At 43.8% G+C, this 15,810-nt stretch overlaps 2 protein-coding genes across 2 annotated transcripts in view; both read right to left on the reverse strand.

The window, feature by feature from the left end:
• The window catches only part of LOC147021426 (protein phosphatase 1 regulatory subunit 16A-like), a 218,272-nt gene extending 202,781 nt beyond the window's left edge, over positions 1-15,491 (reverse strand). Inside the window, exon 1 of the mRNA XM_085891353.1 lies at positions 15,338-15,491. The gene's annotated coding sequence lies outside the window, so the exon portion shown is untranslated. The remainder of the gene's footprint in view (positions 1-15,337) is intronic.
• The window catches only part of LOC147021427 (uncharacterized), a 37,096-nt gene continuing 27,574 nt past the window's right edge, over positions 6,289-15,810 (reverse strand). Inside the window, exons 7-9 of the mRNA XM_085890441.1 lie at positions 15,353-15,491; positions 13,977-14,323; positions 6,289-9,168 (exon numbers count right to left, since the gene is read on the reverse strand). Coding sequence (XP_085746567.1) covers positions 8,627-9,168; positions 13,977-14,323; positions 15,353-15,491 — 1,028 coding nt within the window. The 3' untranslated portion in view covers positions 6,289-8,626. The remainder of the gene's footprint in view (positions 9,169-13,976; positions 14,324-15,352; positions 15,492-15,810) is intronic.

A 15,810-nucleotide genomic window follows, 5' to 3' on the forward strand; every position in this document is an offset into this window, starting at 1 on the left:
TGGCAAGGGTTGTACTGGGTGGTTTGCCGTTGCCTTCTCAGTAGTAGTTAGAGCAGTAATTTGTAATTTGTTCATGATGCCGGTGATAGCTCATCTACTCTTCATGAAGGACACCTTGGGATCTTTAATGTCCATCAACTAATGCCGGCAGACAGGATGTCCGTTTAACGTCCATCCAAGGGACGGCACACACATCGATGAAACACCCTGCCTGTGAAACACCAGGATGACGGTTAGAGATGAGTGTGTGTATCTCCAGGCCATCGTGCCAGCCATCTCAGACATTTACTTTGTGGTTATACACTAACGCCTTGTCTCCACCAGTGGGTTTTGATCTGTTCCTGACAGCCAGAATTTCATAACAAGTCACTTCTCCAAACCTAACAAGTTATCCTTTTTTGTGCTTTTGCAAATGGAAAACAGAGTTTGCTTCAAACTCAGACTCAGGGAGAGGAGGCATACCTTGAGAAAACTCATGGGAACTCCTCTTTTCCAGTTCTGAGAATTGCCCACGTGCGCCTCCAATATACGTATCCAGAGTATCGTCCGCAAACATTGTAATATTATAGTTTGGGGAAAACAGCCTGTGCTCAGTGTCATAGTCTTGTATCCCATCGAAGGAGTCATCAAAAGTCCAATGAGGAATAGTAACCTGATAAGAGCGCGGACATCTTCATGACCATGATTGAAACAGTCTTTGCCATCCCCAAATAATTTGTGGAGGCGACAAGAAACTAGACCGATCCTGACCAACGGATGTTAGATCACAAGAAACCACACCGATCCTGACCATTGATCTGGCAGATTATCGAAAATTGATGTCTGGAATGAGACACGATGACACACAAAGGTTGGATTGAGTTCAGTTTTCCACTGTTTGTTGGCTTACCTCTATCTCCTTGGTGAGGGATCAGATTAATTCAATATTTAATTTATTTGTGTACAGAAATCTTGGCTCATGGAGGAACAAAATGACAGAGGGTAGCAGATTCACAGACGGAAAAAAAGATCAAAAGGGAACAGGGAGGCAAAGACATCGCACATTTAAGTCGATTATGGTAGAGGCTCAGAATTCATGAAGTTTCATAACTTACAGACAGTGGGAATAAATCAGAAATGTTCCAAATGAAGCAAGGGTATCAAGCCGAGGATGGGCCCATACGGGAGAGGAATTTGTGTGAAGTGACCCCTGGTGGAAATGTCGCAGACAGCATTTTTTAATTGTAAATTCCAGAAAGGGTTGAACCGAGGATCAAATAACTCAAGTACCCTATCCTACAAACTACAGTTAGTAATCTATACATCAATTAATTTCTAACTATTTCACATAGTCTTTATTCTGATTGTTTAATTTCGTCCACTGGTCAAAAAAAGTTACTCCATGCCTGAATAAAAACCTTCCTTTCAAAAAAATGTTCAGAGCAATGTATGTGGCTGTGACATCACAGTTAATGGAAATGTCTCGTGCTTTGTGGACAGGCTATTGCATCAGTGAGTACGCATTCCTATGGAGGGAACGTTGAACCGGCTGTCGTCTGCCAGCATTAGCTGGTGGACATTAAAGACCCCACAGTGCCAAAGAGACTAGGCCATTGTGTGCCGATACCCTGGCCAAATTACAAATCGCTGCCCTAATCTACAAGGGGCACTGCATCAGCAGCATCGCCACAGTTTAGTGATGATTCAACCATTCATGATCAACTCAGTGAAATATACACATTCACGACATGATGATGATGATCATTTCATACGCAGCCTATGGCTGCTGGTTACACATCATTGCTGGGAGCGTGGTTGTACTCCGTTTCCAGTAAGCTGGTACTCATTTTGCTGAGCTCGGAAGGATGACAGGCTGAGTCAACCCCACCTGGTATTATTCAACGACACAACAGGGGCTCAAACTCAAGACCCGAAGATCTTAAACCAGCCACCTTAACCATTAAGCCAACACCATGATGATGATGGCTAAATTTTGGAGAGAAGGTGGAAGGCGACACAGCCCTTCCTACGGTGAAAGGACGCGTGATAAGTACAAAGTACCCAGATAAACCGAGCTCGCTTACATAGAACGAAGAAGTTTCTCATCAAACTCCAAGGTCAGACAGTTGAGTGTCAAAATGTTATCTGCTCCCTAAATAATGCATCCGTCGGACTGCCTATTCATGTGACAGAGTTCACCAAAAAGAGAAGAACCCAGAGGACTTATCAAACGGCTTACTTTCAAAGTACAACAACCGTCAGAACTCCCTTCCATAATTAACTTGGCAAGATGAAAGATGTTATTAAAATCTCATCTCTTCTGCTTCGTATCACACACCGTGTGTGCGAAGAGTCCCTGCTGAGTTTTCCTACTTTGGGACCAAAAACATGCAATTTCCACTTTTATCCTCATTTACCATGCAATTACAATCAATATTTAAGAATATAATATTATTGTTTTTAATCATTTGGCAATCTCGTGTTGTTTGAGCACATGGGATACAGAAAGAATGTTTATAGACTCGAACTGTAGAATTAATAGCTTTCAAAAACTGCAGAGCTATTTGTTTGCTGGAGCAGCTAACCACATCCCTTTCAAGTTGAGACATGTTGCATCCGTCACTCATCCACATCGCTTGGAGTTATACGAGCTAGGCTACTTTTATCTTGTTTAAATTATAGACACTTAGGTAGAGTTAAAAACTTCAAAAAGTAGTCAATGCAGTCAAGTTTAATTAGTCACTGGAATATAAGACACATCGCTTTGCTGACGTTAATACCAATCTTTGCTGTGATGGCTAATTAAGAAGAAAAAGGATTCCTGGGAGTGCGGGGATAAACAGCGCCACAACTTGGCGTTTGCAGTTTCACCACGTGTGCCAACATGCCCATAATTTTTTTTTAAACAATTTTTTTTTTTGGTCACAAGCCTTCCCGAAAGTTCCCTGAATTCACCGTAGTTGGAGTTATTGAAATCCGTTAATCCATTGTTAAGTTACAACACGTCACAAAGACGGACGAGGCAGACAGCTCCTTTTATCAGATAGATGTGAAATGTCAACAGACTCACTCACCCATCAGAAAATGTTTGTTGGAAAGAGCATCACCAACATCCAGAATGACAACAGAAAAAGGGGGGGGTGGGTATTGTTCGGTCAACAAACCCCACCCAGATCCTTAAAACTTTCTACTGAGGTCAAGGTCAACAGGGACCCTTTTGAAGAAAAAAAACCTGAAATTCTTACAAAACTGCTGACTCGGGTGTAGCACCCCAATATTTGGCCACTTGATCCTGGGACGCGGAAGTAGCGCTATATCTTCCATGATATTTGCGTGCCCCAAAATGTCCGCTCAGGGGCTGCATGATGGATCCTTTGGGAGGGTGCAGCGGGAGACATCAAGCTGGCTGTCCGATTAAATTATGTTCACCTAAACTTATCCCGTCCATGTATTTTACAACATTTAACAACACCCCATACATATTCCGTTTACCCTATATGTAAGGTCAATCTGACTAGTAACCTGGTCAGATTGACCCTAATGGAGAGATTGAATAGGGTCTGGATAAAACACCAAATGGTAGGTCAAACGGTACTTAAGATTGAAAACAACAAATTATTCCGTTCCTTTCTTCATTAACGTGACAAGGCTGAGAAATGGAAATCTCAAATCATACATCATTAAACATACGAAGCAAGACGCCCGTTTCAACACAAACAGTAAAAAAAAAATGCCGATGAAGCACTTCAGCTGTGAGTTATCGAAAGCAAGCATTATGTTTAAAAAGGGATTAATAAATGGGGTTGTACCAATGGAAGATGGCCTGTGGTCCACAAATTGGAACATTACGAACAATCTACAAATATCAATGTCGGGAAAAAAAAATGGTGAAGCCCACTAGAGGGTCCTGCCACGAGTGGCCTCTCCACACGAACCGGACAACATTTGACGCTCCCAGGTGAATGTGTGGAGCACTCAAAAGGTGTTGTCACACAGGGAGGTTTTGAAATACGAAAATATTTCACAGATGTCTGAGGCACTATTATGAGATGTGTTGTTGAAAGACCAATTCCAAGCACAAGCCAATAAAAAGCCTGTGCTTCACTCAAAATGCATCGTATGAAAAGGTGAGATGGCAAGTTCCGTGAATAGCAATGAGCAAGATCCACAGGTGAACTACATCGAGAGGAGATGGGGGTAGGGGAAGGGGAAATCTGCAGACAGGTGTCCTGAGACAAGTGTTAAATTTACACACATCTTGCGCACGCATTGAAGAATTCATTCTCAAATCCCTTGGACATTCGCATGCTAAAGCAGGTAAATATCATAACAAAGCGTCTGTCAGGATGGCGCAGATGTAGCGGACTTGCCTTAGGCCCATCTATTCTGGGTTGCATTCTTGACCCGACTGTAAACTCGGATTGGTGCTTCGCAGGCCGGACATTGCATCACACGTCGCTCAAATTGATATGAAAATGCGTACCCATCTGCTTGCCCATCCACTGGGACCATACTCTATGCAGAGCGTCGGTGGTGCCTAAGCAGTCTCCTGGGATATTGGGCACAATCCTGGATGGGTCGCCACTCCGACGCAGGATACTCAAAAGGCTCAATCATCCCAACAAGCTGGTACTCATTTTGTCGACTTCGGAAGGACGACAAGCTGAGTCAACCCCACCTCGTATTAATTTAATAGTGAAGCAGGATTTGAACTCAGGCCCACCACCCTAACCATTCAGCCAACATCAGGCTATATAACCTCAGCTCGTGGATGGTAAATATCCCAGTGTCTTTTGATGAGGAGTAGGCAAGTTATCAACAGCACCCTGGAATATTCCTGCCATGACTACCACTAGGAAAGCAATGGGAGTCTCCGAGTGTAACCCTTGCTGCGAGACCGTTCAAGGAGCACAAAACCTGCCCTCGAGCAGATATTCCAAAGATAGATGAAATTTACCACATAGAAATGGAATGATTAAATTTACGTTTGGAGTTCGTGACCATATTGAGGTTACACCTCAGGACTGGTTACCAATACACAGAACCAGTTTACTCGGATGGAGAACATTCACGTGTGCAGAGTCCTGAAGGAGTCCTGAATCCCCGAAGCATTTTAGTTTTCAAACTAAATATTCATGTTGAAAACGTACAAAAACAATTGAGTGATCACCAAACTTCCATCGTAGCCACTAAAAAAAAATGAACAATTCATTTTCAAAACCCGCATTTTCCACGACAGACATAAAAAAAAAGAAGAAAATACCCAAAGCATGACATCACATGGGGTGACTGGGTTGCATCATGCGGATTCGCCTGATGCAGGTTTTGTGAATGAATTTGGAAAACTAGGCGTGTCTATCCGTCGCTTCGCTGACGGGTTTAATCAAATGTCTGCAAGTCGTACTTCACAAACATATTGCATGTCTATCTGTGAATCTCAATGAGGATGTAAAATGCCTCAAAAAAAAGGAGCTTTCATGACACTTTGTTGTTGCCATTGTCGTGGTTGTTGTTTGTGTGCTTCGTCCATGTACTATTATGCATTTACCTCCACCACCGAAGGCAGATGGGGGTTATGTTTTCAGGTTGTCTGTCCAGCCGTCGGTCCACAATAGGTTTTCATTACTGCAATAACTTAAGAATGGCTGAAGGGATACAAGTCAAACTTGGTACAAGTATGTATATAATGGTGCAAAGATGAACTGATTCGATTATGGGGTCAAGAGGTCAAAGGTCAGATGTCATGTTCGGTAAAAATGTGATACTTGAGAAGAGCCGAAAGGATTTAAATCAAACTTGGTGCTTGTATGTATAATGATGTAAATATAAACCGATTAGATTTTTGGGTCAAGAGGTCAAAGGTCAGAGGTTATGTTCGGTAATTCAAATGATTTTTCACCATTGAGAGATAGGGCAAAACAAACGATACAGTACGGAGCAAGATATCTCAAAAATTTATTGACGGATTCGGACGAAACTTGGTGGATGAGTTGGGTTGGTGACAAGAACTAGCAGATTAGATTTTAGTGTGCGACAAGGCCAAATGGTCCCGATGGCCTATCAGTGGGATCCAAAAAGTAAACTGTTCAGCCTGGCAGAGGTATGTGCCCTACCGAGTGGCGTTCTAGTTTTCTATTGCTTTGAGAAGTATTACTATACATAATTTTGTGTGCTCCTTCCGTATCCGTCACACTTTGTTCAAAAGGGTTCCTGCTGTCGTTGCATTGGAACCGCAACATTAAAGCTGCAGCTCCTGCTTCTTCTCCTCCCCCACCCTCCTCCCCCCCCCCCAGAGAGATGGGCCTTTAAAACAAATCATACATTATTGACTAAACAGGAACAATTTTTTGTTCTAGGTAAATTGATTATTGGTTTCCAAGCAAGTAAATCGCTTCATAGCTTTCCAACAGTATCATTTTTATTATTCTACGGCAGCAGGAACCCTTCAGAATAAAGCGTCACACACACACACACACACACACACACACACACACACACACACACACACACACACACACACACACACACACACACACACACACACACACACACACACACCTTTGCTAATGCTACAGATGCTACAAAGCATGGAAGCGTTCAGTGAGAATTTGATCATTGCTCGTGCTCAGTTAATTACAGCATTTAATGTGCACACCCCCAAGGGGACCCCTCCCTATAAACCACAGACAATTGTTCTTGTATGATTAACTCAATTGTGATCGAATGACATTCCAGTAAAAAGAGAATACATTGGTATGAATCCCAAACATTTTTCAGTCAAGTTTCAAATGCCCCGCCAAACAATAACTTACCGAATGGAACATTCTGGTGTCGAGCACAAAATTTGCTTCCATTTTGATGGTCCAAAAGCAAATCGCTCAATAAACTGTCCGACTCATCCAGACCCAAGGGAACGTCCATCAGGCATATTATAGTAAACATGGGTGGGATTTCAACTTTTGATCCCCCCCCCAACCCCTATGTGCTACATGCTTCCCCTTCTCCTTCACATTAAACCCAATCTTTGCAAATTCAAACATATTAGACGATGCAAAAACCTCAACTGCACTCGAGATGGCATTTGCTGTGTATGTATATTGTAGAAAACGAGGATGGGATGTTAACAGCCTCCAGTAAGTCGGGGGTAAAGGGATGCACCCTGTGCACCCCCGCACCTCCATATGCTACATAATTACTGTTCCCCCTTCCCGGTTGACCCCCATCACCACTTCCCACTTTCAGCACCATCACCAAAGAGAACGTTAATCAAATGCTCCAGCAACTACGGTGTAGGTAGAAGGAGGTGATAATACACTTTATGCACAGAAAAACACAACACGTAGGAAAATGATCCACTCAGCCCACTGCATTCGGAACGCACCCCCAAATATGAATAAATGACATGGGTGATGAAAACAGATGGCTCGTAATGCAAGTTTCTTTTCAACGATTCTAGTGCTTATGCCATAAGTTGCAATGAGTATTCTATGTGTTATGCTCAAGTCCATCATATCACGCCTTATGGCTCTTCAGTGTCACATGCATAACCTGCATCATCTTCCCAGCCACAAAGCAGAGGTGAGGGGTGCATTCCATTCACTCACCGATTCATCCAGATCCATGCATTCTCTTCGTTCTGATAACAGTGAACATTCCAAACAGCAACATCACCTCAATTACAACACCAATGATATATGCAGTCAACCTCAAGATGGTTATGCCTGGTGTTGGCTTAATGGTTTGGGTGATGGGCTTTGGATCCTAGGGTCCCGAGTTCAAATCCTGCTCAGCTGATGAATTAATACCAGGTGGGGTTAACTCGGCCTGTCATCCTTCCGAGGTCGGCAAAATGAGTGCCGGCACGCTGGTATACTGTATCGGAGTGGCGACCCGACCAGGATTGTGCCCAATAGCCAAGGAGACTGCATAAGTAGCACCAACGCTCTGCACAGAGTATGGGCCCAATCTCCTCCTCCTCCTCCTCCTCCTCCTCCTCGTCCTCCTCAAGATGGTTATCCAATTTCATCTCACTTTATAAACTCATTCATGGAACCTTGCAACCACATAAAAGCCACCACAATGGTTATAGACCGGAAAAGGTCCCTCCAAGCTGAGGTGATCAATCCTATGCCAAGGCCATAAAGGTAATTTTGTATATGGCCGGAGTGAAGTCAATACTTGCCCTTGTAGTGCCAGATACAATGGAATCTTCAACATCCACAAGAGAGTGCAGGTCGACAAAACAGCCAAGTTTCATGTACCCTCTGTGTGCTTCACAATGCAGGACCACTAAAATAATGAGTGTTACACTCACATCCCATTCCGTCGGGCTTTTAGGTATCCAACATCCCCGAGGTGAGCTGTGCTGTTACTTCATGGTGACAAATCATTCTTTTCATCAGATTCCAGCACCATTAAGAAAGTCAAGACCAGTATCAATGCAAGTGGTGTACTTAGATCCTCGAACTCCAAATTCTACACTCATTGCTGTTTTATGTTGCAATCGGCTATCCGGTCTACCCGAGTTCAGACATTAATAATGAGCCACATCCGGGTTTTCTCATGACGCTGCAACTGCATTTTCTTGCTGCCTGTGTCGTTACACCATTACATTACAATGAGAGCCTTTTAATGTAAAGAAAGGCAGTCAAGGGATTCGGGACTCATTACCTTTCATTGTAAACAAGGAACACTGTGGATTATGTGTGTGTGTGTGAATGCAGTTACTGTACATTTTGTGATTAAGGAACAATCCAGCAATAGAATGCATCTCAAAAATCGTCTCTGAAAGCTCTACAATGATTTTGCCAACACTACGACGAGCAACGAGGTGCTCGATGGCACGGAAAACATCGGTTAGGCCAACAAAAGGACCGTCGGCAGATGATGCCCCCATGTCCAGCGTCTCAGAAATATGTTCATGGTCTCGCGTTGCAATCGGCTGAGCCATGGCACACCTGAACTCGGACGAAAAGCGCGGCAGGTAAAGACCATGCATTCCAGCCGATTTAACCACAAATTGTGCAGTGAGAGAAGCGATGTGAAGGTCGGGCTTCAGTTGTATGGTGACCGGACATATCATCGACCGATGTGCAGAGATAACTATGCAGACACTGAAGCGACGTTCTGTTAGAGCGCGTCCAATATTGTGACTTAATGACCCGTAGATCAGAGGCGATTTGGATACTCCTGTAAATAAATAAATAATTAAAGCTCCGTGTTAAAAGACAATAATCAGTTGTTTAATATCCAAGTAACAATGTCAGGATGATTTAAATGTCGGAGTTTTGAGGGAGAAATAAGGCATTTATCCAGGTTTTATTTATTGAGAAAATTACAAAGTTTCAAAGAAGGGCTGGCAAGATATCCGAGACTAGAGGTATGCACACACTCTTCTGAGATGTCTTGCCTGAGTTTGAATGCCGACTGATATATAAATTAACGGCATTGAGTTTCGCATCCAGGACGAGGCATCAACAAGGGGACAGTTAATTGGAAGGATGTTAAGCTGGATGTCCCATCTGCCGGCACTGGTTGGTGGTGGAGCTTAAAGATCTCACAGTGTCCTTCGTGAAGTTTAGGTGAGTCAGTGCCGACACCCTGAACAAATTACAAATTCCTGCCACCTTCAAATGAAGGTCAGGCTTGGCCAACCAATTTGTGGAAGATTTCAGTCAAAAATCTTCCCCGTCTGACCCCAGAAGGTGGGAATGATCGGAGCCATTAAAGTAGTAGTAGTAGTAGTAGTAGTAGTAGTAGTAGTAGTAGTAGTAGTAGTAGTAGTAGTAGTCTCAAGGGAGGTGGATTGTCCCAACAGGAAAAAAATGGCAGGTAAACAACGGAAATTTAGGTAACTTTTTGAATGACCAGTGACACATTGCACGAGAGAACTCAAAGTACGCGAAAATCTTGAGCAAATTGGAGCAATGAAATCCCCGAATATGCTATTTCCAAGTACTGTAAATACAAAGTGGCAAAAAGTTCTGGGAAAGGGAAAGTTGTGGACACAACACAATGTTCTCAATTCCATCTTTCATATTGTAAAAAAAAACAAACAAAAAAAAAACATGGGGGCAATACCCCTGGGCGCTCACCTGCTAATGGCTGGATAAGATAACAAGGAAACCACTACTAGGCATGCATAACCCACAAAATACGTAACGGAGAAGAAAGTAAATACCTCGATTTTCTTTTTTTTAATGCCATGAACAAAGTTTGGTACATCATGGGTAATAAAGGTGGTGGTCAAGTTTTATCATAATTGTGTGTGTGGTTTCAGAAAAGAAAGCACATCCGTATTTTGGGGGGCAACCCCCCCCCTGTAGAACCCCCTACACCCCAATTTTTTTTTAATGCCATGAACAATCTTTTGTACATCATAGGTAATAAAGGTTGTGGTCAAGTTTCATCGAAATTGTTTGTGTAGTTTTGGAGAAGAAGGCATATACATAATGTATTGTGACGTCCACGGGACTTGAACAGTCCCGCCAACGTAGAATGAGCCGAAACGATGGAGGCGGTTTATTTATTTATAACCCAAAGATGGCGGTTCTAATCGCTCTACCGCAAACGGGACGAGGAAGGTGGCACGAGTTGCTTTTCACTGAGTTGATAACGTTTATTCCTCGAACCAGAAATAACAAGACTCGGCAAGAAGAGGGATCCGGGGCGATTCGACGGGATGGTGGTGTGGGATCGGGCGTGGGGAAAACACAGACAATTCCAATGGATATACAAATCTCAAACCCTCTAAGGCGCCAGGTACACACACACACACACACACACACACACACACACACACACACACACACACACACACACACACACACACACACACACACACACACACACACACACACACACACACACACACACACACAAAACGTAGCTATTCCTGGTGGTCAGGCTGGACCGTGGTGTGGACGCAACAGTCCCTGGATTGGCGTCGGACGAGCTGGCCTTGCTCTCGTCAGGGGGGCAGGAGAAACCGTGGTGCTGTCGACCTCCTGGTCTTGGCCCAAGTCCGCTCACAGCCGCCAGGGAACCAGTTCTGGCGCCAAATTGCGAGCAGGAGAGGGAGGCAGGTCCGCCCGCCGTTCGACCCCGTACTCCAAGCCAGCAGAACCCCAGAGCCAACCAAGGTGAGGCACGAGGCTCAGCAAGGCTACAAGACACGATGAAACCAGGGCCGAATCAGCGCAACAACAAGCATGCTCCCAGCACAACAACCTCCACCCCAAAAAACGGTCTTTCTGTCCCGATCTTCTTCCTCTCCCTTTTCGACCCCGAACAGAACCTTTTTATCCTCCCGTCCTCGTCACTTCCAATCGAGCCGTTTATTGGCCCTCCGCCGTCGCCTTCCGCCAATCGTGATCACGGGGCGGAGCCATCCGCAGCACTGTCCTGTGACGTCACGGCAAGCCTCCAGAGAATACTAAAAGGGGTTTACGCAGACACACTTACCCTATCCCGTATCCCTATCTAATTATGTGACAATTATTTCCCCTTTGAAGAAATGGACATTTACTAGACAACTTATCACCACTGAATTGCTACTTATTACATTGAGATCCTGGTACACTCGAACAGCATGGCATACCTAATTAAACATCCTAATTACCCTTTGAATGCATACCCCCCCTCAAACGTAACAGTATTTTGGGGGGCAAATCCCCTTAGAGCCCGATTTTTTTAATGTCATGAACAAAGTTTGGTACATTATGGGAGATGAATGTTGTGGCGAAGCTTTATCGGAATTGTGTGTGTTGTTTCTGAGAAGAAAGCAAATACCGTTTTCGGGGGCACAACCTCCCGTAAACTCACTCCATTGACCCCCTCAAACCCCAATATTCCTTAATGCCATGAACGAACATTGGTACATCACCAGTGATGAAGGTGGTGGTCAAGTTTCATCAGAATTGTTTGCGTGGTTTCAGAAAAGAAAGGAAATACTCTTTTGGGGGGCAACCTCAACCCCCATAGACCCAATTTTTTTTTAGTGTCGTGAACAAACTATAGTACATCACAGGTGATGAAGGTGGTGGTCAAGTTTCATCGGAATTGTGTGTGTACTTTCTGAGAAGAAAGCAAATACCTTTTTTGGGAGCTACTTTCCCAGAGACACCCTTAGAGCCCGATTTCTTTAATGGTGTGAACAATCTGTAGTACATCACGGGTTGTGAAGGTTGTGGTGAAGTTTAATTGAAATTGTGTGTGTAGTTTTGCAGAAGAAAGCAAACAATATGTATATATTTGGGGGGGGGAGGGGCAACTCCCTTTGCACCCTCTTCGAGCCCAATTTTTCTCATGTCATGAACAAATGCACCATGTTTGAATATTGCAGGGACAGCCAAATTTCAGGCATATGGAAACATGATGGAGTGAACAGAGCAGAAAGAGGATGACCAATAGCAGCAGAGCAGGTTGTTAGGACACGTGGACTGATGCCATCTGGGCCTGTCAGAATTTAAAAGTTGAATTTAAAATCTTCCAAATAAAACATCGATATTATCACTCCAGACTCTCATTACAATGAATCGCCTACAAGAAGAACTTAAAATAAAAAAAATTATATGCATTTTTTTGAAATTATTTCAACATCTGCTTATTTAGAACTATCATATAAAACCAGTCGCTTCGCTGATGGGAATATTAAGAAGAGGGGAGCAAAGTGCGAGGTGTGGAGGGAAAGGGAGAGAGAGGTGCGAGGTGTGGAGGGAGATGGAGAGAGAGGTGCGAGGTGTGGAGGGAGAGGGAGAGAGAGGTGCGAGGTGTGGAGGGAGAGGGAGAGAGGGGCGTGGTGTGGAGGGAGAGGGAGAGAGGGGCGTGGTGTGGAGGGAGAGAGAGAGAGAGGTGCGAGGTGTAGCGGGAGAGTGAGAGAGAGGTGCGAGGTGTAGAGAGAGAGGGGAGAGAAAGGGGAGGGGGAAAGGGATTCCGGCAGATGAAATGCCCAGTTCAACTTCCATCCGAGAGATGGCACATACATCGATGAATCATCCTGCTTGTAAAAACCACGATGACAGCTATAAACTGTGTCGAGATTCAAACCCAGGCTAGACAGCTTAGAGCGAGCACGCATACCCCTCGGCTTTCCTGCTGTGATTTGGCGATTCATTACTTCGTTACTGAAAACGTTTTTTTACTCATTGTGATCATATAATTTATTTTACCTTCCTACCTCCGGTATCAAACTGCGGTATCACCATTTATTGAAGCTTGAAGAACGTGCACCAAGTGGCTTCACCAAGCACTCCACAAAATGGTTGACTAAACTTTTTAAAACAAAACATTTAATTTTCATTAGTGTTTGTTTATGCCGAAGTAATGGATCATATAATTGAAGATAGTACAAAAAGAGGAAACTTTGTGTGAAATAAAATTTCACATTTTTAGCGAGCCAGCCACCGCCTGTTACACGACAGAACAACACGTGGCCAATGCACGGAGTGGCCCCTGAACTTTGTTCAAGTCGATCGATATAGTATTCAGTGACTGTGAATATTGTAGAGTGCTCACCAAGTGGCTTAAGCACTCCAACGGGACAGTTCATAAGAAGCTGTGAATTGTGTGCCAAGCGAGCCATCACTGAACCGTCATATTAAACGTACACCTCCCTGAGACGCTGTGATGTCAAACATGCCTGAATTGGAGAAATGAACACTTCCTTTTTTTTTAGCAGTCGGAACTGCTGCCAAGTTCAATTCTGGAGCATAAATTTTGCAATTCGGCTTAGTTTAAGTTATTCTAGAGGTTATGACATGTTTGGAAAATAAATATAGCCACAAACGCTGGCATCTCCAGGCGTTTATAAACATTGCAATGTATCCAGCGATTCGTAGGCATGATGATCAGGTATTCGATGATATGAGCGAGGAAAGTGAAAAAAAAAAAAAACTTTATTGTTAATAAACAGTTGTGGCCTGTTCCAACTCAAGGCATTGTTGAGCAGGCCGAACAAAATTGTGAATCAAAACGCCAGCGAGGGAGAGCGAGGTAACCAGAATGCACCTTAAGACACCAGCGGGGGAGAGTGAGGTAACCAGAATGCACCTTAAGACACCAGCGAGGGAGAGCGAGGTAACCAGAATGCACCTTAAGACACCAGCGAGGGAGAGCGAGGTAACCAGAATGCACCTTAAGACACCAGCGGGGGAGAGCGAGGTAACCAGAATGCACCATAAGACACCAGCGAGGGAGAGCGAGGTAACCAGAATGCACCATAAGACACCAGCGAGGGAGAGCGAGGTAACCAGAATGCACCATAAGACACCAGCGAGGGAGAGCGAGGTAACCAGAATGCACCTTAAGACACCAGCGGGGGAGAGTGAGGTTGCCGAGGATGCACCTGAGAAAGGATATAATTAAATAAGGCCGTAAATTATCTTCAAAAGGGCTGTTTTAATTAACCGAAACATCCAAATTTCACTCCTGCAAATACATGCATCCATCCATTTCTCCAACTCTCTGTGTTACTCTGGCATAAGGCAAGTCCATTGCTGGCAGAACAACCACACAGCCCAGATAACACTGGGTTGTTTGCCTTTGCCTTGACAGCATTAGTCAGGGGAGGAATTTGTAACTTGTTTACAGTGCTGGTGATAGTTCACCTACTTTTCACATGAAAGACACCATTTGATCTTGAACGTCCACCAACAAATGCTGACAAATGCGACACCCGGCTCCATCCAAGGAATGGCATTTTGTGATTAAACGCCCTTGGTTCGGAATTCACCAGAATAGGGAGCTCACAGGGAAGTGCAGTCACAAAACATCATTTTGGACAACAATTGGATCATCATCACCCAAATAGAAAGGAATTTGAGTAAGAGACCAAGTGCAAAGTATAAACACAGTGGAATGTGGAAGGAGAGAACCAATAAGAAGATTGAAAAGGAAAGGAAGGAAGAAGGATGGATACAATTTGAGAGGAAAGGAAGGGTACTGGAAAGAAATGGAATGTATGGCAAAGGGAAGAAAGTTTCAAATTGCTTCATCTTATGTACGTAATATATGGATGGAACAGACACTAACAGCACTTGATCTCACCTTCTTGATATCAACTTAGTAAATTGCTTCAAAACCAGACAAGTATGACTTCTTCCATTAAATTACCAACAAATAGGCAAGAAAGATATAATTAAAATATGGGATCACTGAAGACTGGCATACAATGGCCTGCTCTTGTGAAAGATGTCATCATGTTTTCAACAAACATTTGCAAGTCCACAACACTATACAGAGTAAGAAAGACAAAAACACCTTTGTTAAGACTGTCCCCAAGCTTTCTGTGTCAAGTCAATGAGCCTGTGGCAACCACAGTGTTGTAGGAATTGGCACTGCGAGTGTGAGCAGCAGGTACCTGTTTCATGACAACCAAGCATGAAGGGCTTGTTGGATGGCAAGGTGGCTTGGCCCAACTGCTGCCATCATCACCAGCACCACTTGACCAAGAGGTTCAAACCCAGCAAAGCAGCCGTACCACTCAGCGGTAGTGCCATGTAAGTGGGATGAAGCTGAAAAATATGAAAGAGGTCAAAGTTCAACGATCCATGTAGATGACCAAAACTCAAACTGAGGTTAAATCTAAATAAAGGAAACACATGAGATAACCTCAGGCAAAGTTAAAGGGAAACTAATTTCAAATTTCAGTCACAGAGAATAAATAGACCTAATTATTATCCCCATGCTATTTTTTTTTTAACAGGGTGATATTGTAATCGGCTACTATACTTCTGTCTGTCCGTCCATCACGCCGTCTCCTCCTTAACGGTTGTGCAGAAATTCACCAAACTTGGTAGTTATGATCACCACATGGCAAGAAGATGTGAGATC

The sequence above is a fragment of the Eptatretus burgeri genome, chromosome 8 (genome assembly GCF_056783735.1).
Source record: "Eptatretus burgeri isolate ZD-2024b chromosome 8, Ebu_testis_v1, whole genome shotgun sequence".
Classification (NCBI taxonomy): domain Eukaryota; kingdom Metazoa; phylum Chordata; class Myxini; order Myxiniformes; family Myxinidae; genus Eptatretus; species Eptatretus burgeri.